The sequence below is a fragment of the Muntiacus reevesi genome, chromosome 18 (assembly GCF_963930625.1).
Source record: "Muntiacus reevesi chromosome 18, mMunRee1.1, whole genome shotgun sequence".
In the NCBI taxonomy this organism is placed as follows: domain Eukaryota; kingdom Metazoa; phylum Chordata; class Mammalia; order Artiodactyla; family Cervidae; genus Muntiacus; species Muntiacus reevesi.
This window is the reverse complement of record NC_089266.1, coordinates 35,744,010-35,769,598: the sequence shown is the minus strand read 5'-3', so window position 1 is coordinate 35,769,598 and position 25,589 is coordinate 35,744,010. Positions and strand designations below refer to the sequence as shown.

At 38.9% G+C, this 25,589-nt stretch overlaps 1 protein-coding gene across 5 annotated transcripts in view; it reads right to left on the bottom strand.

Moving 5' to 3' along the window:
- The window catches only part of RABEP1 (rabaptin, RAB GTPase binding effector protein 1), an 89,233-nt gene that overhangs the window by 11,505 nt on the left and 52,139 nt on the right, over positions 1–25,589 (bottom strand). For 2 of the 5 annotated variants that reach the window (XM_065908532.1, XM_065908533.1), the window contains exons 7-13: positions 23,543–23,721; positions 21,278–21,325; positions 21,024–21,155; positions 14,158–14,625; positions 12,796–12,900; positions 8,765–8,881; positions 3,291–3,389 (exon numbers count right to left, since the gene is read on the bottom strand). In XM_065908532.1, the coding sequence (XP_065764604.1) occupies positions 3,291–3,389; positions 8,765–8,881; positions 12,796–12,900; positions 14,158–14,625; positions 21,024–21,155; positions 21,278–21,325; positions 23,543–23,721 (1,148 nt within the window). The remainder of the gene's footprint in view (positions 1–3,290; positions 3,390–8,764; positions 8,882–12,795; positions 12,901–14,157; positions 14,626–21,023; positions 21,156–21,277; positions 21,326–23,542; positions 23,722–25,589) is intronic. The other 3 variants (XM_065908535.1, XM_065908536.1, XM_065908537.1) reach the window with 2 other exon arrangements.

Here is a 25,589-nt window from a genome sequence, read left to right as displayed (position 1 = left end):
TACCTGAGCTCATTCTCCGCTGTTGCCACCAAAAGCTTGAAGGTAATGAATTTCTTCCCCCACATCCCTAGGACCAGCATCTCTAGCTCAATGGAAGAGGTTTACATAATTGAGACTTGTATCAAACACAGTGCGTATTCCAAGATAACTCCTATTTCCTCACAGCACGCATCCCACACAAAGTAGGGAGAAACAGAAAGCAGTGACTTCGTCTTTCATCACATACATATGTGTTCAAGCTCAGGACCACTGTGAGCGGCCCAAGGACCCCAAATATTAGGAAATACAGGGCCTTTGAGGAGTTCATTCTTAAAATGGAGCATGTTCTTACTTTTTCTGCTGACTGATGTATAAAACAATTTTAGGTATTTCCTGTGAATTTATATCAATATAAAAGTTAGTCAGCTAATTTGAGTATAACATACAATTGCAGATACAACTGCAGATACAATTCTGTAAAAATATTTCTGATAATTTTTAATACTAACCATTGAACTTAAACATATACTTAACAAGATTACTCCACCTTCAACATTTGTTTAGCAACTACTATTCTAACCAAGCATTTTACTGCCTACGGGAAACAGGGATAACCAACAGACTGCCCTAGAGAAGCTCATGGAGTAGCGGAGAGAAAGACAAGCAAACCCAGAATCACCAACCACACGACAGGTGCTGCAGCAGACAAGGGAACCACAGTGATAAAGGGACAAAGGGCACCTAGTTAGCAGAGAGGGTTCAAGAAGATTTCCCACAGAAGGTGCCCACTGCATCCCGGAGGACAAATGGGCTGCTAGTGGGAAGGCAAGGTCATGCAGGAGCTTTGGTTAATTCTACCGACTCTTATTTATTTCAGACCAGAATGGTGCCTTATGCTTAATTTCAATCCACTTACAACAAAATATTAGCACTCTACTACCTCTTGGATATGAAAGAAGGGAAAAGAGAATATGTTTATATTTGTTTATTATTGTAACGAGGAAAACAGAAAGATAAACCAAGAATACTTGTAAAATATCATGTATGGGAGTGGGTGGGAACTGAATGAAAGGATGAGGGAATGGCAGTGAAATTTCTAAGCGATTACATATGCTTATAGTTCTGATTTATGAACCATGTTGCTTGTTCAAAAAACAAAAAAGTAAATCAAAAAAGAAGAAAATAAAAAATGTAATACACAGCTCCATTTGCTTCTGTTTGTGTTCAAACTGGTAACACAACCACAGAGAGAAAAACCAGTTCAAGTAATCTCTGAACACAGAGCCCAGGCTGTAAATCCTCACCTGGGATGCATTCTCAGGGTAAAAAGAACTACAGTTGTTCTTTGGTATCCACACAGTATTGGTTCCAAGACACGCTCCCATACCAAATTTGAGATACTCAACTCACTTACAGCCAGCCCTCTGCATCCACATATGCGGACCCAATGGATCCATGGAGGGCCAACAAAGAAATGCTGAGCTTCACTTAATAGGTTTGCTGTTGGTAGCAATATTAATGTAGTCATTCTAAAACTATTGTGTCCCCATCTTAACCAGGTGATTGAACTTAACGTCACCAACAACGGAACCACCCATCATAACATGCCTCTTGTTATGAACTTTCCACTGAATCATTTCATCCATGTAGTTAGTATTCTTTCCAAAATGTCTGACCATGTGGAAATAATCAGACAAATGCACTCTACAAGGCAAATGGTCTGGACTCTTATTAACAATGTTAATGTCGTAAATGCCAAAGGAAAAAAAAGAAGTGGGTGACTATTCTAGATTAAAAGAGAATAAAGTGACATGACAACAAAGTAGCAGTATGTGATCTTTGACTGGTTCCTTGATCAAAAAGTAAAACCAGCACTAAAACAATCAAGGGCTCTGGGGGACAGTGGTTACATTTTAAGCACATAATAACCGTATTGTGACTACATAGAACAATTTCTTTGGTCTTTGGAAATATACATACTGAAATATTTAGGAGTGTCATGATGTCTACAACTTACTTTCAAATGGCTCAGGAAAAAAAAAACAAATACACATGTACATTACATACCATCCATATATATGAAAGAAAGAGACTGAGTAACAACTGGAAGCACATAAAATGTGGCAAAATATTAACTGGTAAACCTAAGTGAAGATCTTATGAGTGTTCAGTCCATAAACATAAACATCTCTAAGTTTGAAAATTTTCAAAACAAACAGTGGGAGATATCAAAATTCCAACCATTACCATAGCTACTCTTCTCTGAAGAGAAGAAACTGAATAATGAAACTTTGCCAGCATTTAACTGTTTTTGAGGTCAGATTATTATTTCATAGTCTCTAATTAATGAAACGACATGAAACTCTCTCCAGTCAGTGTTGAGAATGAGATGTTCCACAACAGACCAGGGCTGGTATTCAGGGGTCAGTTCAAGGCCATTCTTATATTGACCCAATGCCCCTCAAAAACAATTACCATACAACCTAAGGTTTGTGTGTTTTCCTGTCATCCCTGGAAGAGATGAACAAGAGGCAACTCTGCAGGATCACTCCAGCAGGACCAACACTGCTGTAATTTACAAGGGCCATCAGATGCAGGGCTCTAACTCTGAGAAAAAGGAAGAACAAGGCAAATGGAGCCTGCCTGGGGAGGAGGAGGCCCAAAGCTGGAGAAAATTCTGCAGAGGTTCCAGGCAGCTCTTCTTTGGGAAGCTATCTGTTTCTATTCCTCTCAAAATTGACAGCCTTCTGGAAGTTCTCCATTATTGTAGCAATTATGATGCACTTTTATCATATCATAACTCCTATGAAATTACTGAGGTTTTTTTTTTTTTTTTTAAATAAGTCAGCTGTCCAGGAAAAGTGCAACAGCTGCTCAAAAGCTGTACCTCCTAGGTCTTTGAGAGGTTAACTTTTAGCTTGTATTTATAACTGAAAATTAAATGCTGGTCCATAGTTTATTTTGTTTAGATTTCTCAGATCAAAGAAAAGTAAGTTAAAGGTGATCATTTTTTTAAATCAAGAGGTAAGTTTAAAAAAAGAATAATCTCTTTACATAATCTTGTTCATTACTAATGTTCTGTAGGTTCTGAAGAACATAACAGGAACCACTTTGGCCAGGAAGATAAAGTCACACCAAAGATTATTTCAAGACAGAATGCATTTAATATGTTGTTGTTAAGTCACTAAGTCATGTCCTACTCTTTGAGACCCCATGGACTGCAGCATGCTTGGCTCCTCTGTCCTTTATGATCTCTTAGAGTTTACTCAAAATATTTACCATAGTTAATGTTTATTTAACTGTTAACTTACCATCTGTTCCTGAACATCCCTCTTTGCCTGGGAAAACCCCTGCTGTAACTCTTCAAGTAAGATTTCCGATGCTTGGGCTCTTAGGACAAGTGCAGAGATCTTGAAAGAAAAAAAAAAATCATACACAGAAAATATGGCTATTAGGAATCTGGCTATTCTGAAACTAACTCTACCATCTCCTGCTTAATGTCCAGAATTGATTTTTTTCATAGTTCATAAAACACCACTCATCCATCATTCAACAAATATGTGTGAACCTACTGTGTACAAAAGTCTCAGCCTTTCAGATGACACAAGGCAGTACCAAAGTCCCCAGGGCTCAGCCACTGCCGAACATGAGCAATGCATTATATGGTCTCCAGACATAGTAATAATCCATGTGATCCAATTATAAATATTCTTCTTAAAAGAGCTAATTAAAAATCACAAAAATTTTGAAACTGTCCACACACACAAAAACCCACACAGTTTAAAGGATAAACAAATCTCCTCTGAACTAGCTGCAGTCTTCCAAGATGATGTACTTAAGAGAACAGATACATGAGAAACTCCCCTGAATTAGTTTAATGTTCCCAATGAGGGGTTTATGTACAAATTGATGACTTGTATATAAGAGTGGTAAAATAAAAATAAATTTGGTTAGACATTTAAAAAATGATTATTTTCAGAATTCTGTCTCCAGTAGTGGCAAAATAGGTAGTGCAAACCAACATTTCTGCTGAGAATTAAGAAAACCAGGCAAAAATAAGGCAAAAAATAATCACAGAGCCAAGGACCAGAATGAAGACACTTGGAGAACCGGATGCAGCCTCTGCAACAACTCTTCTCCAGAAGCACATGCCAATTCCAAAAGAAACAGATGTGACACTGAGAAATGGAACAGAGCATCTCAGAGCCTCAGGAAGAGGGGCCAAAGTTAAAGAGTCCAAGACCCACTACCCAGAGGAATCCCTGGTAACACCCTGCACTTTGGATCGGGTCCCCAAAGGGACACACCCAAGAGTATAAGGAAAGAATTTAAAATAATCCTACCTTCATAACTGCATATAATCTCAATTCCTGTAAACAAATTAAGGTGATCCATGATTGGATTATTGGTGACCCACAACTAGTTGTCTGCCTCTAAGAAAAATTATTTCATTTCAACAATTTTCATATATAATGTCTAGCACTCAAGTAAGAATGCACAAGAAAAGACTATGATAAAAAAAACAAAAGGAAGTGATAGAAAACAAAACAGAAGTAGATCTACAATGAATCCACATGTTATTAAAAACAGACTTTAAAATAGCTGTATTTGATCTGTTCAGAAATTTAGCCCCACCAGAGATTTAATGGAAACAATAAAAACAACCAAATGGAAATAATAAACCAAAAAAATCAATTATCCAAATTATTAAAAATTCAATGAATAAGTTTAACAGATTAGACCTACTGGAAGAGAAAATCAGTGATCCTACAATAATAAAGACAAAAAGATGGGAAATAAAGAAGATTAAAGAAGCCATGTAGATGCAATGCTAATGTCTAACATATAAAAATATTTGAAGATAGTAACAGTCAATGGAAATAACTGGTAGAGTTAAAATTAACCTATGCAAAAACTCCATAATTTCACACCTACATATACTCAAGAGAAATAAGTCCACATGTCCACTAAAAGACATGTACAAGAAGAATGTTAGAAAGTGTGTTCACTCACAATAGTCAAAAACAAGAAACAATCCAAATATCTCTCAACTGCAGAATGGATAAATGAATTATGCTATAATCATGTTATAGAATATACATAGCATTAAAAAACCTAACCACTGATACACAGAACAGTATGGATAAGTCTCACAGACATAATGACCACACAGACTGGATGCTAAAGGCTACATACCATATGATTCCATTCACATGAAGTCCAAGAACAAGCAATACTAAAAACATAGTGTTAAAAGCTAGAATACTGGCTACCTCTAAGTACAGCAGGTGGGGTATTTACTTATTAGTAAAGAACATAAAGGTATTAAAAATGATCTGTATCTTGATGTAGATAATGATTTATTACCTGGTAAAATTTTACACAAAATAAAGCTCACCAAGTTGTACACTTGAGATTTACGCACTTTACTGTATCAATAAAAACAGATTTTTAAAGAGACATATGGCTGAGAATATTCCAATTATGATTTAAGACACTGGTTCAGAGATCCAAGATATTCCGTGAACTCCAAACAGCAGAAATATGAAGAAAAATACACTGAGGTATATAGTAGAGTACAATTGCTAATAACAAAAGACAAAAGAACATTTTTAAAGAGCTAGGGAAAAAATGACATTTTACCTTCAAAGGAGCAACAATAAGACTGATAGCTGACTTCTCATCAGAAACATGGAAGCCAGAAGCAATGGAATAATAACTTCAAAGTGCTGAAAGAAAACAACATAAGTACTCAGAATTCTACACCTGGCCAGAGTATCCTTCCTGAATGAAGGTGAAAGAGAAAGATATGTCTAATAAACAAAAATGTGAGAGAACGGAGACTTCTGGCACTGTCCAAGAGGGACTACGCCCACCAACACCATTCTCTCCCCCGATTACACCTAAAAACTTCTGCATAAAATACAAAAAGCAACTACCTGAAGACTCTAAAAACTAAGCAAAGGCAGACAGTTTAGGGAAGGAAATCAAAATGAGAAGAAACAATTCATACAGCGGTTTACTGCTTATTTGGGGTTTTTTCCTCTTTTCTTGCCAGCATGAATCTGAGAGCGGCTCCAACTGTAAAGCAATAAGAGATGCAGCAAGCAGCACAGGATGAGCCACTGTCTTTCTGATCACAGGGCCAGGACAGGGCCACACAGGGCCAGGACAGGGCCAGCACAGGGCCGGGACAGGGCCGGGACAGGGCCGGCAAAGGGCCAGGACAGGGCCAGCACAGGGCCAGGACAGGGCCACACAGGGCCAGGACAGGGCCAGGACAGGGCCAGCACAGGGCCAGGACAGGGCCAGGACAGGGCCAGCACAGGGCCGGGACAGGGCCGGCAAAGGGCCAGGACAGGGCCAGCACAGGGCCAGGACAGGGCCACACAGGGCCAGGACAGGGCCAGGACAGGGCCAGCACAGGGCCGGGACAGGGCCGGGACAGGGCCGGCAAAGGACCAGGACAGGGCCAGGACAGGGCCAGGACTGGGCGAGGACAGGGCCGGGACAGGGCCAGGACTGGGCGAGGACAGGGCCAGCACAGGGCCAGGACAGGGCCGGGACTGGGCGGGGACAGGGCTGGCACAGGGCCGGGACAGGGCCAGGACTGGGCGGGGACAGGGCCGGGACAGGGCCCCTGTGGGCTGACGCGCAGAGTGCTACTGAGAGGGAAAGCGAGACAAGGACGCCCCAATTCTGTGCGCGAACCGGCGCAAGTCTCACACTCACCCCTGAGCTATACACACACAGGGACACAGCCAGAGGAGCACGGCAAAGGCTTTCAAAAATGAACTGACATTAGAACTACCTACTACACCAGGCAAGACAGACCTTATGAACTGAACCTAATCTGGGTAACACAACTCAGTCTCACAAAAAAATATTCATAATCTCCAAGATCAATGTAAAAGTACTTGACAAAGAAAGAAACAGGAAAATGTGGCCAATTCTCAAGAGGAAAGAAAATCAACATATGCCAACCCCATGATGACCTAGGATGGAATTATCAAAGATTTTGAAGTAGCTATTGTAACTCTGCTGCCTAGAGTAAACATAAATACTCTTGAAATGAATAAAAACAGTTCTCGGTAGAGAAATAAAAACTAAAAAAAAAAAGAAAAAATGACTATCACAGAATCTGGGACAAAAACAGGTGAATAGACTAATCAATTAAAACAGAGTCCTGAAACTGACCCACACATGTATGTTCACTTGATGGTTTACAAAGATGATCTTGCAGAGCAATGATAAAAGGGTAATCTTTTCACTAAACGGTACAGGAATGGACTATCCAAATGAAAAAAAATGTGTAAAAATTTACCCTTATCTATAGCTTATACATAAAAGTCAGTTCTAGATGGATTTTGGATATTAATGTGGGTAGCTATAAACGCTGAAGCTTCTACAAAATATATGAAAATATCTTCATAACCCCAGGATCACGATAAAAATCACTAAATCATAAAGAGAAGGATCAATAAATTTAACAATTAAAATTAATAACTTCTTCAAAAGACATCATTAAAATAACAAAAACATAAGGTACTAGGTAGAAGACATTTGGGACACATCACCAAACGTTCTAACAAGATTATGTAAAGGACCCCTAAGAGATCCTCCAGGGAGGCCTGGCTTGCTGCGATTCATGGGGTTGCAAAGAGTCAGACACGACTGAGCGACTGAACTGAAGAGAAAAACAAGCGAAAAAAGAGAAAGAGAGAAAGACAACCCAATTAAAAAATATAAAACTTAAGAAGTAATTTCACACATACACACAACAATACCCCAATGGTTAATAGACACGTAAAATGCTAAATAACCTCAATGCAAACTAAGCCACAATGAAATACCATTACACACCCACCAAAACAGCTATAATTAAAACAAAGTCTGCCAAGACTGTGGACCCACAGGAATTCTTCTCATACTTTGCTGGGGAGAGTATAAACTCATACAACCACTTTCTGGCACCATTATCTCCAAAAGTTGACATACATTTTGAACATTTTGACCCAGGCATTCCACTCCTAGCCATATACCCAGCAGCAACATGTGCATAAAGTCCTATGCAAAAATTTCAAAGTAGAATTATTCATAATATCCCAGAACTGGATACAACCCAAAGGCTCATCAACATTAAGATGCATAAATTATAATACAGCCATATAATGAATTGTACAACTACTACAACAATGAAAATAACAACTGCCACACATTTGTAACCAGGAACGTCACAATGTTGAATGGAGACAGACAGACACAAAAGAATACAAACTATATAATTCACTTTGTAAAATAAAAAAGCAGACAAAACTGATCTAATGGTTTTAAAAGTTAGGGCTATACTTACTTCTGGAAAGAAAATAGTACGTGGAGGGGGGAAGTGAGGGTTTCTGACGTACTGGCTAATTTTCTAGCTAATCAGTCAATCTTGGGGGTTTTTCTATGCCTGCTACACTTTTTCAAAAAGTCAAGAAGATAACTAGTATCTTTCTTGTCAGCAGGTTTCTTGTGCAGCAGAAAAACCTAATAAAAATCAAAGGGGAAAAAGGAACCAGACCCTCCAGATTATTCACTAATCAGTTATTTCAAAAGTTATTTTCCTTAAATCTACAAAACAGACACCAGAGAAAGATCAGTTTGAGATTATTTTTAACTGAAGGAAAATAACAGAACTGTCAGATCTTCAGGGCAAGGAAAAAACATTACTTTGTTTTCAGAACTGTCTTATTTAAACAACTCAGTCATCTCCCACGGGTCACATTCTAAAATCCTCATTTACCTGGTGACTTGAATCTTCAGTGCTCTGCTTTATGAAGTCTTCCAATTCCTGTTTATCTTTCATTGTCTTCTCTAACTGATCATTTGCTTGCCTTAGCATCACCTGTAGTTTTTTCACCTATGCAATTTTAAATGTCAATTAGAAGGAAATAACAGAATTTTCATAGAATTTTTTTAAATCCCTAGCTCCAGAAAATTTTAAATATAATCTTTTTTTCCCGAGAATCGTATTTGCCAATTTGAGAAAAAACTGAGATGCATTACCTTGCTCAACAACTATATTGTGCTTTACAGTTAACAAAACGTTTTTCATATCCATTTGAAAATAGACGCTTTTCCTCTCCTATGTCTTCTAAGCTAGGGCCCTGGCCTCCCTAGCTCTAATCTATCTTCATCCTCCAGTCTACAATCCACACTAACACAATAAATATTTCTAAAATGAAAGTCGAATCACATTATGTCCCTACTTAGAATCCTTAAATGCCTCCCAAAGTCTTCAGGGTAAAATTTAAACCCCTTCAGTCATCACAACACTACTCCCCTCAGTGATCTTATCATGGCCTTCCCTTCGGAGCTTCCTTTCCCACCATGTTCCCCCACTCTTTCTCTTCTCTCTCCCCTGACTCTCACATGCCCTATGCCTAGTCACATGAACTATTCATACTCCCTGGAACACACAATTTTCTTTCATGACTGTTCCTTCGTACATCTTTCCTCTCCTTGAACACCCTTTCCCCACTAGCTCTAAAACAAACTTCGCTGCACCCTAACCCTAACCTTCCCTAGTTAAGAGCCCAGAGTTAAGTTAGATGTCTCTGCTCCTCATCTAGTTCTATCTGTACAAGAACAAACCACACTGAATGGATGGCTTGGGTTGAAACACTAAAACCTCCCCATGGGCAGTACTGTGTTCTGTCCGTGTCTGAACACTCAGAACCCAGCAAAGTGCCTGCACAGTCGAAGCAAGAGCAAAATGTCTGACATGACTATGGAACCCAAGATGACCCATTCCTGTACCAAACTACCAGAGGTCATCTATTGCTGTATTAGTTTCACAAACAGCTTTAGAAATTTACCTTTGAGACACCGTAAAAAAAAAAAAAAAAAAAAAAAAAAAACCCACATATGGAGGAAATTAATGCCAAAGGCATTTGAAAATATTAAGCCATCTTTCTAATCAGCTTAAGCTTAAAGACTAGAGTAGCACTTCCATAATAACCAAAGAGCAATCTGGAAATATAAGGAAAAAAGTTATTTTTTCCTTATATATACTTTCACAAGTCTACTCTCATGAAATTCTATATTATTTCCTAAATGTTATCAAGGAACCCACTATTAGGCACTGTATTTGGAAAGTTCAGTTCAGTTGCTCAGTTGTGTCTGACTCTTTGCAGACACAAAGAGTGTCTGGACTGCTGCACCCAGGCTTCCCTGTCCATCATCAACTCCCAGAGCCTACTTAAACTCATGTCCATCAAGTCAGTGATGCCATCCAGACATCTCATCCTCTGTTGTCCCCTTCTCCTCCCGCCTTCAATCTTTCCCAGCATCAGGGTCTTTTCCAATGAGTCGGTTCTTCGCATCAGGTGGCCAAAGTACTGAAGTTTCAGCTTCAGCATCAGTCCTTTCAATGAATATTCAGGACTGACTTCCTTTAGGATGGACTGCTCAGATCTACTTGCAGTCCAAGGGGCCCTTAAGAGCCTTCTCCAACATCACAGTTCAAAAGCATCAATTCTTCGGAACTTAGCTTTCTTTATAGTCCAACTCTCACATCCATACATGACCACTGGAAAAATCATTGTTTTGACTAGATGGACCTTTGTTGGTAAAGTAATGTCTCTGCTTTTTAATATGCTGTCTAGGTTGGTCATAGCTTTCCTTCCAAGGAGCAAGTATCTTTTAATTTCATGGCTGCAGTAACCAACTGCAGTGATTTTGGAGCACAAAAAAATAAAGTCTGTCACTGTTTACATTGTTTCCCCCTCTATTTGCCATGAAGTGATGGGACCGGATGCTGTGATCTTAGTTTTCTGAATGCTGAGTTTTAAGCCAACTTTTTCACTCCCCTCTATCACTTTCATCAAGAGGCCCTTTTGTTCTTCACTTTCTGCCATGAGGGTGGTGTCATCTGCATATCTGAGGTTACTGATATTTCTCCTGGCAATCTTGACTCCAACTTGTGCTTCATACAGCCCAACATTTCACATGATGTACTCTGCATGTAAGTTAAATAAGCATGGTGACAATATACAGCCTTGACTTACTCCTTTCCCAATTTGGAACCAATTTGTAGTTCTATGTCCAGTTATAACTGTTGCTTCTTGACCTGCACACAGATTTCTCAGGAGGCAGGTCAGGTGGTCTGGTATTCCCATCTCTTTAAGAATTCTCCACAGTTTATTGTGATCTACACAGTCAAAGGCTTTAGCTTAGTCAATAAAGCAGATGTTTTTCTGGAACTCTCTTGCTTTTTCGATAATCCAACGAATGTTGGCAATTTGATCTCTGGTTCCTCTGCCTTTTCTAAATCCAACTTGAACATCTGTAATTTCACGGTTCATGTACTGTTGAAGCCTGGCTTGGAGAATTTTGAGCATTACTTTGCTGGCGTGAGATGAATGCAATTGTGCGGTAGTTTGAACATTCTTTGGCACTGCCCTTCTTTGGACTGGAATGAAAAGTGACCTTTTCCAGTCCTGTGGCCACTGCTGAGTTTTCCAGATTTGCTGGCATATTGAGTGCAGCACTTTCATAGCATCATCTTTTAGGATTTGAAGTCGCTCAACCAGAATTCCATCACCTCCACTAGCTTTGTTCATAGTGATGTTTCTTAAGGCCCACTTGACTCCACATTCCAAAATGTATGGCTCTAGGTCAGTGATCCCCCATTGTGCTTATCTGGGTTGTGAAGATCTTTTTTGTACAGTTATTCTGTATATTCTTGCCACCTCTCCTTAATATCTTCGGCTTCTGTTAGCTCCATACCATTTCTGTCCTTTATTGAGCCCAACTTTGCATGAAATGTTCCCTTGGTATCTCTAATTTTCTTGAAGAGATCTCTAGTCTTTCCCATTCTGTTGTCTTCCTCTACTTCTTTGCACTGATCACTGAGGAAGGCTTTCTTATCTTTCCTTGCTATTCTTTGGAACTCTGCATTCAAATGGGTATATCTTTCCTTTTCTCCCTTGCCTCTTGCTTCTCTTTTCTCAGCTATTTGTAAGGCCTCCTCAGACAACCATTTTTCCTTTTTGCATTTGTTTTTCTTGGAGATGGTCTTGATCACTGCCTCCTGTACAATGTCACGAACCTCCATCCATAGTTCTTCAGGCAGTCTGTCTATCAGATCTAATCCCTTGAATCTATTTGTCACTTCCACTGTATAATCGTAAGGGATTTGATTTAGGTCATACCTGAATGGTCTAGTGGTTTTCCCTACTTTCTTCAATTTAAGTCTGAATTCAGCAATACGGAGTTCATGATCTGAGCCACAGCCAGCTCCCGGTCTTGTTTTTGTATTGTATTTGGAAAGGTCTTGTCAATCTCAGCATATCTGACCTACCAAATCTTAATTTCTATGACCCTATAAACTACCCTTAATTCAACAAATTTATGACAAGACGTAGGCAATAAGCAACAAAGAGTGCAAATACTGGTTAACGTAATATTCAATTAAACTTTTATCCAATAAGCAATAGTCAACCCCTTATTTCCCTAACCCTCCATATCATAAAGCACTTTCCATGTGTATGCATTCATGACAATAACCTGTCTAGGCCTTGAGCAGAAGGAACAGCTGAGCTGACCAGTGTGGTACTGGGCAAGCTAGCCATGCAAAGACACATAAAAGCAAAAATTCTGTCATGTCCTTCCAGTGGAAATGTAACTGACATCACATGCAACAGATTATTTCAGACTTCACAAGATGGATAAACTTCATAAAGCAAATTGGGAGGGCTGAAAGGCAATTAATTCAGCACCTCCAATGAAATCAACAGCTGACCAGTTTTGCACACCCCAAAAGAAACTCACCTGGTCTCTTGTTTCAGCCTCCTGAATCTGAATTCCTTGTAATTGTTTTTCATAATTGGAACACATATCACAGCGTCTACCAAGTTTATTTCCAGCATTGTGTATCTGAAGGACACCAAAATAATCTCTTATCAGTGAGAACAAAATAAGCCCACAAAACATACATGAGGAACACTTGTATGTAGTCTTACCTATGCTACTCGAAGTAGAAAACAGAGTGAACAATTTATTCAGGGGCTTATGGCAAGAAGTTATAATACAGAGTTGAATTCTAAAAAATCCTAAGTCCCATACAAGTATGATACGAAAACAAGGGACACAACTTTATCACCAAGAGGCTCAGGACCCCAAACTACCACATTTGAGGAAAACACAAGGAAAGTAAAAGGTACTATACTGTGGCACACAATTTAAATCAATACTAGCCAACAACAGCAGACAGGAGCTCGGAGTGCCAATTAACCATTTCACCAGCTCCAAGCACAAAGCAGGTATGAAACAATTAAGTAGCACCTTTTCACATGTTTTGCATAAGCCCAAGGAGAATAGTTTCTTTCAGCCTAAATAAGCTGTTTCACTTGCTAACCAAGTTTCTTTAAAGAAAAGTGGCCCTGAGTAAAAGAAAGCACCAGAAGTCATAAAACGTGAATCCCAATCCAGGTTTTGCCTCTGAGTCAAAGGGGAAATTTGAGCAACTCACTTGACCTTTCTGAGCCAGTTTCCTTATCTCTAAAGTTGGAGAAAATCATACCCTGATTGTCTCATTATTATCAAGAAGGTCAAAGAGAAGAGGTATGTGAAAGGGCTTTGTAATCTGTAAAGCACTATGCAACTACATATTTACGCTTTTATCTCCTAATCTTACTTCTTAGTTTGCAAATACTATTAGCAGGAAAATTAACCTCATTAAAGGTTGCCTACTCTTCTCTCCCATATTTTCCAACCCACCTTAAACTCACTCTCAGCAGCAACTACTGAAAAGCATCTGTACTTGAGACCTCAAAGAAAGATCAAAGTATGAATCTTAGAATACACTGAGATTATGCAAAACTGCAAAGCAAAACAAATTCAGCTACACAAACTTAGCTATGCTATTCAGGCAGATCACTCCAACTGAAGATGTGTGACGTCAGGTGATGTTTACACTCAACACAATCAGCTAGTAAGTTCCCTTCTCTGTCATAACCACCTGGAACAGCCAAAGCAGAAAAGGTAAGGGTCAGACAATATGGATTAACACCCATTTTTGGGCAACAAGTGTGAGCACTGGCTCCAGGGACTATCTCTTGAATGTACAATAAATCCAGAGCTATCCAGGATCCCTCAGAGCAAGCAAGAGGCAAAGCCAGGAGGAGAGCTCACCTCTTTCTGCAAGAGATTCCATTCTGTCTCACTGACTAGGCGGTAGCCACTGGGGGACACATAAGCACTTTCCATGCCCTGTGTGACACTCGACAGGAGGGATGCCGTCTCCTCTTGTTCCGGTGTCATCGCCTTGATTGCTCTCTCCTGATCTTTGGTTAACATAAACCCACTTGGCATTTGCAGTGACCCAAGGGAGGCAGTATCAAAGTTCTCAGTTACCGAATCTGCTCCCACCAACGGTCCGAAATCTGATTCGTCCAGGTTCCCAGCAGATTTTGCTTTGTAGTTATAGCCTAAAGCTTTGGATTGCAGCGAGCCTGAAGTTCCCAGGCTATCTGTAGACTGTGCTCTCCTGAGTCCATCTTTAAACACATCATTGTCTGGTTTACTGAAAGGATCCCCAGATGGCAACAGTAAGTCTGCATCCAGAGAATGGACTGAACCATGGGTGCTATCTAAATGTTCCTGAAATGGGAAAATATATTGCCAAGTTAGACAATTCCTGTTATTTTCAAAGAGGAAAAACTACCACATTTTATAAAGTATTTTGCCACATGTTACACATGACAGTCTTTAGTATGCCGCCTCTGTATATTCACTGAGCATACATTTACTGATGGTCTTCTATATGCTGGGCACTGAACCAAGCACTCAGGATACAACTGTGAGCAGTCTCTGACTCCAAGATGCTTACAGTTTCATCAAGAAAATAAACAAGTGAACCAATGAAACAGGCAATTAGAATATCATACTTGATAAAATGGTGACAGGCTTCAGCTACATACTGAATGCTCTGGAAGCTCAGCGAGAAGAATTCAGCCCAGACACAGGAAATCAGGAAAGTCTCCTGAAATTCAGGGTTGGGTATATTGAACATGGGGTCCTGCTGTATATCCAAGTGGAGATTTCCACCCAGCAGAGGGACAAAGAAATCTTTAGATAGAAATTTGGGCGTAACCACCATATAGTAATAATTATGACAGCAAATCAGAACACCTTGGATGAGTCTGCAGGATGAGAAGAAAACCAAGGGCAAGGCCCTGAGAAACATCACTTTTGTCTATTTGGGAGATGGACAAAGGAAGGAGTAGCCAGAATAGAAAGAAAATGAGGAGAATGTTGTACGCTGGAAACCAAGTTTCAAGCAAGATGTAATCAGCACATTAAATAAGACGTCCATCAAGTGAAAGAAGCCAGACACAAATGGTCACACAGTGTGATTCCATCCAAGTGAAATACCCAGAATAGGTAAATCCAGAGACCAAAAACAAATTAGTGGCTGCCAGAGGCTAAAGAGAAAATAAAGTAGGGAGTGACTCCTTAATGCTATATGGGGCTCTCTTCTGGAGGCAATGAAAATGTTCTGAAATGAGAAGGTGATGGCTGCACTACACTGTGAATATACTAAAGGTCACAGAGTTGCACATTTTAAATGGTTTCTTTTTATGTGAATTCCATTTCAATTTTTTTATTGTGGTGCAGTTCATTTCAGTCGCTCAGTCGTGTCCGACTCTGCGACCCCATGAACCGCAGCACACCAGACCTCCCCGTCCATCACCAACTCCCAGAGTTCACCCAAACCCATGTCCATCGAGTCGGTGATGCCATCCAACCATCTCATCCTCTGTCGTCCCCTTCTCCTCCTGCCCTCAATCTTTCCCAGCATCAGGGTCTTTTCCAATGAGTCAGCTCTTTGCATCAGGTGGCCAAAGTATTGGAGTTTTCAGCTTCCACATCAGTCCTTCCAATGAAAACCCAGGACTGATCTCCTTTAGGATGGACTGGTTGGATCTCCTTGCAGTCCAAGGAACTCTCAAGAGTCTTCTCCAACACCACAGTTCAAAAGCATCAAGTTTTCTGTGCTCAGCTTTCTTTATAGTCCTACTCTCATTTCCATGCATGACCACTGGAAAAACCATAGCCTTGACTAGATGGACCTTTATTGACAAAGTAATGTCTCTGCTTTTCAATATGCTGTCTAAGTTGGTCATAACTTTCCTTCCAAGGAGTAAGCATCTTTTAATTTCATGGCTGCAATCACCATCTGCAGTGATTCTGGAGCACAAAAAAAATTAAGTCAGCCACTGTTTCCCCATCTATTTGCCATGAAGTGATGGGACCAGATGCCATGATCTTTGTTTTCTGAATGTTTAGTTTTAAGCCAACTTTTTCACTCTCCTCTTTTCACTTTCATCAAAAGGCTCTTTAGTTCTTCTTCACTTTCTGCCATGAGGGTGGTGTCATCTGCATATCTGAGGTTATTGATATTTTTCCTGGCAATCTTGATTCCAACTTGTGCTTCCTCCAGCCCAGCGTTTCTCATGATGTACTCTGCATAGAAGTTAAATAAGCAGGCTGACAATATACAGCCTTGACTTACTCCTTTCCTGATTTGGAACCACTCTGTTGTTCGATGTTCAGTTCTAACTCGATGTTCAGTTCTAACATCTAACTGATGTTCAGTTCAGTTGCTTCTTGACCTGCATACAGGCTTTTCAAGAGGCAGGTCAGGTGGTCTGGTAGTCCCATCTCTTGAAGAGTTTTCCACAGTTTATTGTGATCCACACAGTCAAAGGCTTTGGCATAGTCAATAAAGCAGAAACAGATGTTTTTCTGGAACTCTCTTGCTTTTTTGATGATCCAACGAATGTTGGCAATTTGATCTCTGGTTCCTCTGCCTTTTCTAAAACCAGCTTGAACATCTGGAAGTTTACGGTTCATGTATTGCTGAAGCCTGGCTTGAATTTTAAGCATTACTTTACTAGCGTGTGAGATGAGTGCAATTGTGTGGTAGTTTGAGCATTCTTTGGCATTGCCTTTCTTTGGGTTTGGAATGAAAACTGACCTTTTCCAGTCCTGTGGCCACTGCTGAGTTTCCAGATTTGCTGGCATATTGAGTGCAGCACTTTCACAGCATCATCTTTCAGGATTTGAAATAGCTCAACTGGAATTCCAGCTTTGTTCGTAGTGATGCTTCCTAAGGCCCACTTGACTGCACATTCCAGGACATCTGGCTCTAGGTGAGTGATCATACCATTGTGATTATCTCGGTCGTGAAGATCTATTTTGTACAATTCTTGGTATATTCTTGCTACCTCTTCTTAATATCTTCTGCTTCTGTTATGTCCCTACCATTTCTGTCCATTATTGAGCCCATCTTTGCATGAAATGTTCCCTTGGTATCTCTAATTTTCTTGAAGACATCTCTAGTCTTTCCCATTCTATTGTTTTCCTCTATGTCTTTGCATTGATCGCTGAGGAAGGCTTTCTTATCTCCTTGCTATTCTTTGGAACTCTGCATTTAATGTGGTGCAGCACACTCCCAAAGTCAAAAAGCACAGTAGTACCATTCTAGCACTATTAGTAGGAAAATTAGAAAACAAGGAAAATGTTGCAAGTTTTTCTAAAAATTAAATTTATTCAATTTAAATAACTGGCTTTTCAGATAATATCCTTTCTAATTTTTGCTATTAATGTCTTTCCTTTTATGAACTATAAAAAACTAAAATACAGATTTCTTTTAATGTTTTAAAAATGCCTTACCTGGCATAATACAAAGTTGACAACTTTTATGTTAATTCCTCAGTTCCTTCTTTCTAAAGTTTTTTTTTTTTTTTTTTTTTTAAGGTTTTTTAATCTGTGAAACTCAGATGGCCAAGGAACACAAATCTAACATACACTGAACAAGCTATGGCAAAGGTCCCAAATAAGCAGCCTCATAGAAACTGGGATGAGAAAGCATTCTGCCAGCTTATAGAAGACCTGACATCTAACATTATCATACACAATGCTACTTTGACTATGAAGAGTGAAAGGGATCGGGCAAAAAGCCAGGAGGGCCTTTTAAGAAACACCAGACCAGGGTGCTCAGAGCAGTACTTACTTATAAGGAGTATGGACTTGTAGGGGAGTGTAAACTGTTACAGTGTTTCTGAAAGATGATTCAACAATATGTTTGTTTATGCTCTTAAACTCAGCAGTTCTTTTCCCAAGAACTTACATTAAGGAAGTAATCAGATAAACCCATGATTTTTATACAATAAAGAATTATATATAAAAGCATTATGGCATTACTCATAGTGAAATATTTTTTTACTAGCAAAAAATGAAACAACTTGTGTTTATTTTCTATATTTTATGATGTTTTTGACCTTTTGAAGGCCTTGCTGGCTGAGAAGTGACTGCCTTTTCCAATTAAGCTAACTCCCAGAAATAATAAACAACTTGCTTATCACTATGTCTTTCACACCCAAATCAACCAATCCCAAGTCAACACCCCTAACCAACTCCTTTATCTAACTCTTATCCACCAAGCCAGTATTTCCCCTGCCCTAAATCAACCCAGGGCTAGGTACCAGAACACTGAAGACAGATTCTCTGCCCCAAAGCCCACTGGAGCTATTCCAACTAGCCAGTCCTATGTCATCTACCCTGCTTTTCCCTCGAAAATCCCAATAATGGCTGTGGTCCATGCTTTCCCCCTGCTACTGCTCTTGCTTCATGACCAGCTCTGATGGGGCTTCCGTCATGTGGCTCTGCATGGTGTGCCATGACGCTCATGTCTAAGCAGCTGTAACGTTAAAATTTTTGTTCAATGGCATTTATCTCTCCATGTCATCCCTCAGTTACCTTTATAAATTAAAACCTGGACACAAACTGATCTGTAGGAGATTGAGGAATTACAGTATACTTACATGCTGAAACACTCTTAGTAATTAAACAACATTTTCAAGGAAAACAATTACTGATGTACCAAAACCTTTATAAACAGATTTAAGTGGGAAATGTACATAAAACATTATGTAGTTACAATCTGTATTATGTTTAAAAAGGACAAACAGAAACACACATGTTACCTTTGGAAATGGAAAAAGAGAGAAAGGAGAGGTACATACCAAAATGTTGGTGGTGGTATCTCTGAGTAGTAGAATTATCAGTTATTTTTATAAGGTGTGACTCTCTACTTGCCAAATTGTCCATAATGAGTATATATTACTTTTGGAGTGATAAAATCACATTCTAAGCATTAGATCAAAGAAGATATGGATCCTACGCATTCTAAGTGTCTTTAGCAATATATTATTATTTAAGTCTCCAAAGCAGTCCATATTAACTTTAAATCAACAGCTAAGGTAATCTGTCACTGACTCTCAATACAAAACAAGTATACATTCAACATTCAAACTGCAAAACATCAGATCTGAAAGTCTATAAGAGATTTCAATGTCAGAAAATAATGTTATAAACAACATTTAGTATAAATCTGTTAAGACGGAATTAAAAAATTTTAAGTGCTTCACTGTAAATCACAACAAATTTCCCTTTCCTGTTTTCCTGCTAAAATATTTTTTTTTAAGTCTGAAACTTTCCCAAACATTCCTGGACACAGAACTGCATGATGCAGAAACCACATAATATTTGGCAGTACCCAAAAACTGAGACATTCTCTTGGAAGTCTAACTATTTAAAAAAGCACAAAGCAAAATCAGGCCAAGGTTCCCAGTGTATGAGCCAACACAGAGAATGTACAAAAACAATTACATAATACTTTTCAGTGTCCACTAGGATTTTTTTAAAGCATTTTTTCAATGTCAAATAATCCATAAACATGGAAATATGAGCCACCAGGAAGTAGACTATACATGGTTCAGCATAAATCTGCAAACTAAACACCAACAAGACACCTTTGAAAGTGAGACAAGATCCATATCCAATTTAACTGAAACTGGTTCACCAGGCAGGGAAAGGAGGTGGGGGAGTATGAAACTCTGGGCAGTACAGACAATGCACATGAGCATGGACAGCTAGTAGAAAGCTCTGCTGTGATGAAGCGGAGAGCATGGTAAATAAGGCTCTTATATGGCAAGCTAGAGACCTTAGTTTTTTACCCTAAAGTCAATTAACAGAAGCATTTCCTTTCCTGAAAGGAGGTATTAGCTGGAGTCCTGAAGGATGAATAGAAGGATTCTAGAACTCAGAAAGGCAGAGGGAGGTAAACATTCCAGGTGAAGGAACCAACATGTAAGGCGGAGAGTACAGCACAACAAGATAACCAATGTGGTTAAAACAGAGTGCATATTATGAAGTCTTGACTATCTGAGTAAGGACCTTGTACTTACTTATGTAACTAATGTGACTAAGTGGTAGTTCTGAGTAGGGGAGTAGCCTGACTATAGCTGCACTTAAGCAAAATAGTAATAGTAATTAATAGTTGATAGTAATGCTGAGGGTACAGTGGAGTGGGACAGGATAAAAACAGGAAACGTAATGAGGAGGCACTTGCCACATGTGGGTGAGGGGTGATGAGGCCATAGGAACACCGCCTTACACTTTCCACCTCCAGGTCTCTCTACTGGACTCATTCCTAACACCGAAAATGTCCTACCCTACCCCATCACAGTCTTCCAAACCCAGCTACCGTTCTCAGGGCTTAATACCCAATACTTATTAACACTCAAATACATGCCATAAAGAATTAAGTGTTTCAATACTTTAGATAATTCCTTTCCCTTTAAACAAAAGCTCAAAGTATCAGAAATATTTATTCACATCAGAAAAGATTTTGCAGATATTATTTAAATTTTCTTCTAAAGTTTTAATTTTGGAACCACTAGAAAAAAGAACATCTAACTGTTTCACAGACCATGAGAGAACCTGCACGTTTCAAACAGAACTACCTATAATACTAACACACACACACATGCATAATACTGTAAAAATAATTGAATATAAAAGTCATTTTATCTAATTTTCACCTAGTAGTATATGCACTACCCATATGAACAATGTAACTGACTGATGTATGGGAAGCTAAAAATGGAAATACTGTGTATATAATGATTTTAATTACAGAATCACTGTACCTCCTCATTTGATAACTGAGCTGAAGAGTCTTCATGAGTTAAAGCACACACTACTGGTATTTTTACTTCCTCCTCAACATCTGTTTTTTTGTGATCCTTTCTCTTACTAAGTCTTTGCTGTTCATCTTCCTCCTGAAAGTTAGGAAGAAAAAATATATATTACTCAGGTAATGTATACTGAATGGTTCTTTAACCACTCAAAACAAATATAAAAGTACACCATGTGAAAAGCCAAACAAAAGAAAGCAAATCACCTCCTCTTCTTCAAGTGATCCAAGAAAGAAAATGAACACAGAATGTTCCTTCAGGTTATTATGGAAAACAAACGGGAAAAAGTTATGGCATTACACATCCATTTGAAACATGTACAAATAAATATGAAATACAGATGAATTATTAAAGCTGATACAATAATTCACTAAATAAAGATGAGAAACACCCTCAGTGCCCCCCCCCCCAACAAACACTCTAGTGGTGAGGGACAAACACACAATTAGGCTACTATTCAAGTATGTACAAGGTTCTACAGAAGAACAAAACAAAGATTTCATCTAAGGCAGCCAGAAAAGGGGCCCAAAGAAGGTAACACTTTAGCTGGATCTTAAAGAATTGGTAAGATGAGTCTGCCAATTTTGAGACAAGCAAGGGTTTCAGGGAAAAAACTACAAAAAGGGGGCAGAGGCATGGAAGAGCAGGCATATGAGTAGCAAGGTACAGGGAGAAAGCGATGATGATTAAGCGCTTAGACTCTAGAACCAGAGACTGGTCAACCCTCAGATATGCCACTAGTCCCTGCCTCATGTAGAAAGTTTTCTTGTGTGTATCTGTTTTGAAAACCACATGAGATAAAAGTTTACATACAAAGCCGTGGCACAATGCTGACACGCAGGCCTTAAAGGACTAGTTCTGGAGTTTAGACTCTTCTAACGGGAGGCACCACCAACTCGAAGGACATGAGTTTGAGTAAACTCCGGGAGTTGGTGATGGACAGGGAGGCCTGGCGTGCTGCGATTCATGGGGTCTCAAAGAGTTGGACACAACTGAACGACTGAACTGAACTGAATGGGAAGCAGAGAGAGCATGATTAGATCTGTACTTTAGAATCTAAATCCTCAAGTTGACTGTGTTTACATACAAGGTGAATGAATCAGACAAGAGATAGAAAAGAAATTTAAAAAGAAACTTCTGAAAAACAAAATCTAACCTAAACTATACAAGGTAACTTGAAATATTTCTTACAATACCTAGAAAACTTCTGAATAGCTATCCTAAGAAAGTATTTTCCTAAGGAAGTATTTGTATATACAACATAGTATATTAGCTGTAAAACAATTTGAAAGAAAAGAAAGAAATGACGCCCACTACAAAGAATTAAATCAATTACAATACATCCTTGGTACCAGTTAACAAGGATGAGATAGACCTCTGAAAAATATATCCAAGATGATACTTATGAGAAAAATAAGCTACAGAATAAATACTTACACCATGATTCCAGCTGTATGGGGAAAAAACAAACAAACCTAAACATACACTTATAAACACAAAGAAATGGTCTTGAATACTACCTTCCAAATGGATTATTCCTGATTTTTAAAGTGGCTATTTTTGGGAAGGGAAGTGTGTGAGATATCAAGGGAGAGTTTAATTTTATCACTTTATTTTTTCACTTTGTATTTAAAGCAAAGTATTTTAACATGAGAATGTATTTATGTATTGCTCATGTAATTTAAATAATTTTTTAAGATGAGAAAACAGGATGCTGGGTATGTAGCACTCTAGACACCTGTCTTTTCACACCACTCAGCCTCTCCATCTCCACCCATTACCTTCTAATAAGACTTTTAGAGCAATATCACAAAAGACATGGCCTGCTGCTGCTGCTGCTGCAAAGTTGCTTCAGTCATGTCCAACTCCATGCGACCCCATAGATGGCAGCCCAGCAGGCTCCTCTGTCCCTGGGATTCTCCAGGCAAGAATACTGGAGTGGGTTGCCATTTCCTTCTCCAGTGCATGAATGAAAGTGAAAAATGAAAGTGAAGTCGGTCAGTCGTGTCCGACTCTCAGAGACCCCAGGGACTGTAGCCTACCAGGCACCTCCGTCCATGGGATTTTCCAGGCAAGAGTACTGGAGTGGAAGACATGGCCTGTATTAACACAATGAGATCTGTACTTTAGAACCTAAATCCTCAAGTTGAGGATTTAGACTTCTCAGACTTCTGTCTGAGACGCAGACAGAACTGTAGAGAAAGATTTTCTCAGAAATATGCACTACTGCACCGGCAGACTGAAGAGGGTCATTTCTAAATCATTCCTTCCCACCCACCCAGACGAGGCCATTTCTAAAGTTGAAAAACAAAATCCCTCAAATACAACTATAATGTTTTCTGAAACAGCATACATCAACCTTGTTTCAGGCTTAAGTCAATATGTATTATACATAAAGTAATATACGATCTCATGTTGGGGTGGGCTGGTTTACTGACAAAGCAAACAAATTCTACAAAACCACTATTCACCTGATCTTTCTTCTTCAGTTCTTCAACTTGTCGGAGCTGTTCAGAAGTTAGCACAATTTCCATTCGCTGCATGTCCCTCATCAGCAAACGTTGAGACTCCAGGAATTGGTCATTGGCCTTTTGCCACGTGTGTTTCAACTGGTTGTGTTGTTGTCGCTCTTGCTCCAAGAGATGGCAAACTGTTTAGGAATCCCCCAGTCAAAAACACTGAATTTTAATGGTAGGCAATTTCTTTAACATAGGCCTACCAAGCCAGGTCTGGCCAAATGTCTTCCAGTCTAGGATTCTGTCTCTGACAAGAACCCAGGGCAAATTGCCATAGATCAAGGCGGCTGTCCCCACACCACCCCTCTAAGCAGTCTCTCAGAGTGTGTTCCTAGGAAGAGGAACATGTGAAAAAAAGATTTCTGAGCTCATTAAGTTTCAGAAACTTAGGTTAAAAGCTTTCTTTTTTTTTTTTAGTGAAAATGTCTTTATTGCAGGACTTTGAACTCAAGGTCTTAAGTATATCTATGTTCCCTTATAAGGTAAAACATAATACAATAAGTCCCAAATTTATTTTACCAAAAAGTCCTTTCCACAATGCCACTCACATAACATGTTCTAGGGAATACATTTTGGGAAACATTGCTCTTACAGCCAAATGCACGGTCACCACTCCTAATTTAATACATTCTGAATAAACTTGTTATCCAGGAATCCTTCTTGAGCCCATTTAGTTTGACCTCTCAGGATAAGTCAAAGAATCTTTGTAAATGTTTCTGTTATCAACATTCATCAGCTCAGCCATCTTCAGAAAAAGGAGGAGATGGTATCATCTATCAGCTCATCCACCTAGTCATCCAAGTCAGAAACCTGAAAGATGACTCATGCTTCTGACTTCTCCTCACCCAACACATTCAACTGTGACAGAGGCCTCTAATAAGGCTACCTCCTGTTCGATATGCCAGCCATCGTCTGCCTTCTGCCTTAGATTTAGGACACAGACAACTACAACAGGGGTCCCTCCGTTACTCTTCCTGCCACTTGTCTGGACCTCTCTATCCTACCCTCCACACTGCTGTAAAACTTAACTCTATAGAAGGTAAAATTTAAAACCCTTGGGAAAAGCCAGACACAAAAGACACAAAACTGCTGCTTAATTTTTAAGTATCTTCTTTTCACATAAATACTGTTTTTCGGTATGACTGTTTCAGTAGAAATTACTCTATCCCTTTACTCATTTTAGTGAAACTTCTCAGACACTTTCCCAGGCATATTAGGGAGGTTTAGTAGTCTTGCACTATTGCTGGAAGGGGTTGGGACATATAGGTTAAACAGAAATTCCTATTTCTTTTGGACACTCTTTCAGAGTTTGGGTGTCTTTTTGACTGCAGTAGCACTTTTGAAAAGCACTTTCTGAAAGCCAAAGACTCAAATTTTGGATTACTTTAATAACATTTTATAAAATAATTCTGTAAGTTTATATAATTTCACTATCCCCACTATTTTGGGATAAAAAACGCAATTTCCATGAATTTTTTGTGAAAGAACTATATTTTCCATGAACACAGTCCTAAATTTTCACATTAAAACATGTTACTAGTATAAGCTACAACAAGTATAAAATTTCAAGAATTCCATTTACATTTAAACAATAATTTAGATCTTTATTTTCACTAACCTCTAACTGAAATTTAGCATTTTCTTCAATTATAAAATATAGGCAACAAACCACAGTAAGTACAACAATACCCATCAATTGTTCACTAACAAGTTATAGATACTTCTGTATGTTAGTAGAGTTGTTGCAGATATCTCATTATTTATGCTCATCACACTTCAAAGTTACAGTAGTTATTAGACCTGGTACTGGACCTTGTTATTTAATGTATTGATGAAACAGTATATTTATTACTATACCATAAGTTTGCAATTATTTATATTTTCCTGTTTTATAATATAATTAATTTCTTGTATAATTCTATGTATTTTATGTATTAAAAACATGATTTTGAGAGGGTTTCACAAGACTGCCAAAGGAGCCTGTGACACAAAAAGTTTTAGA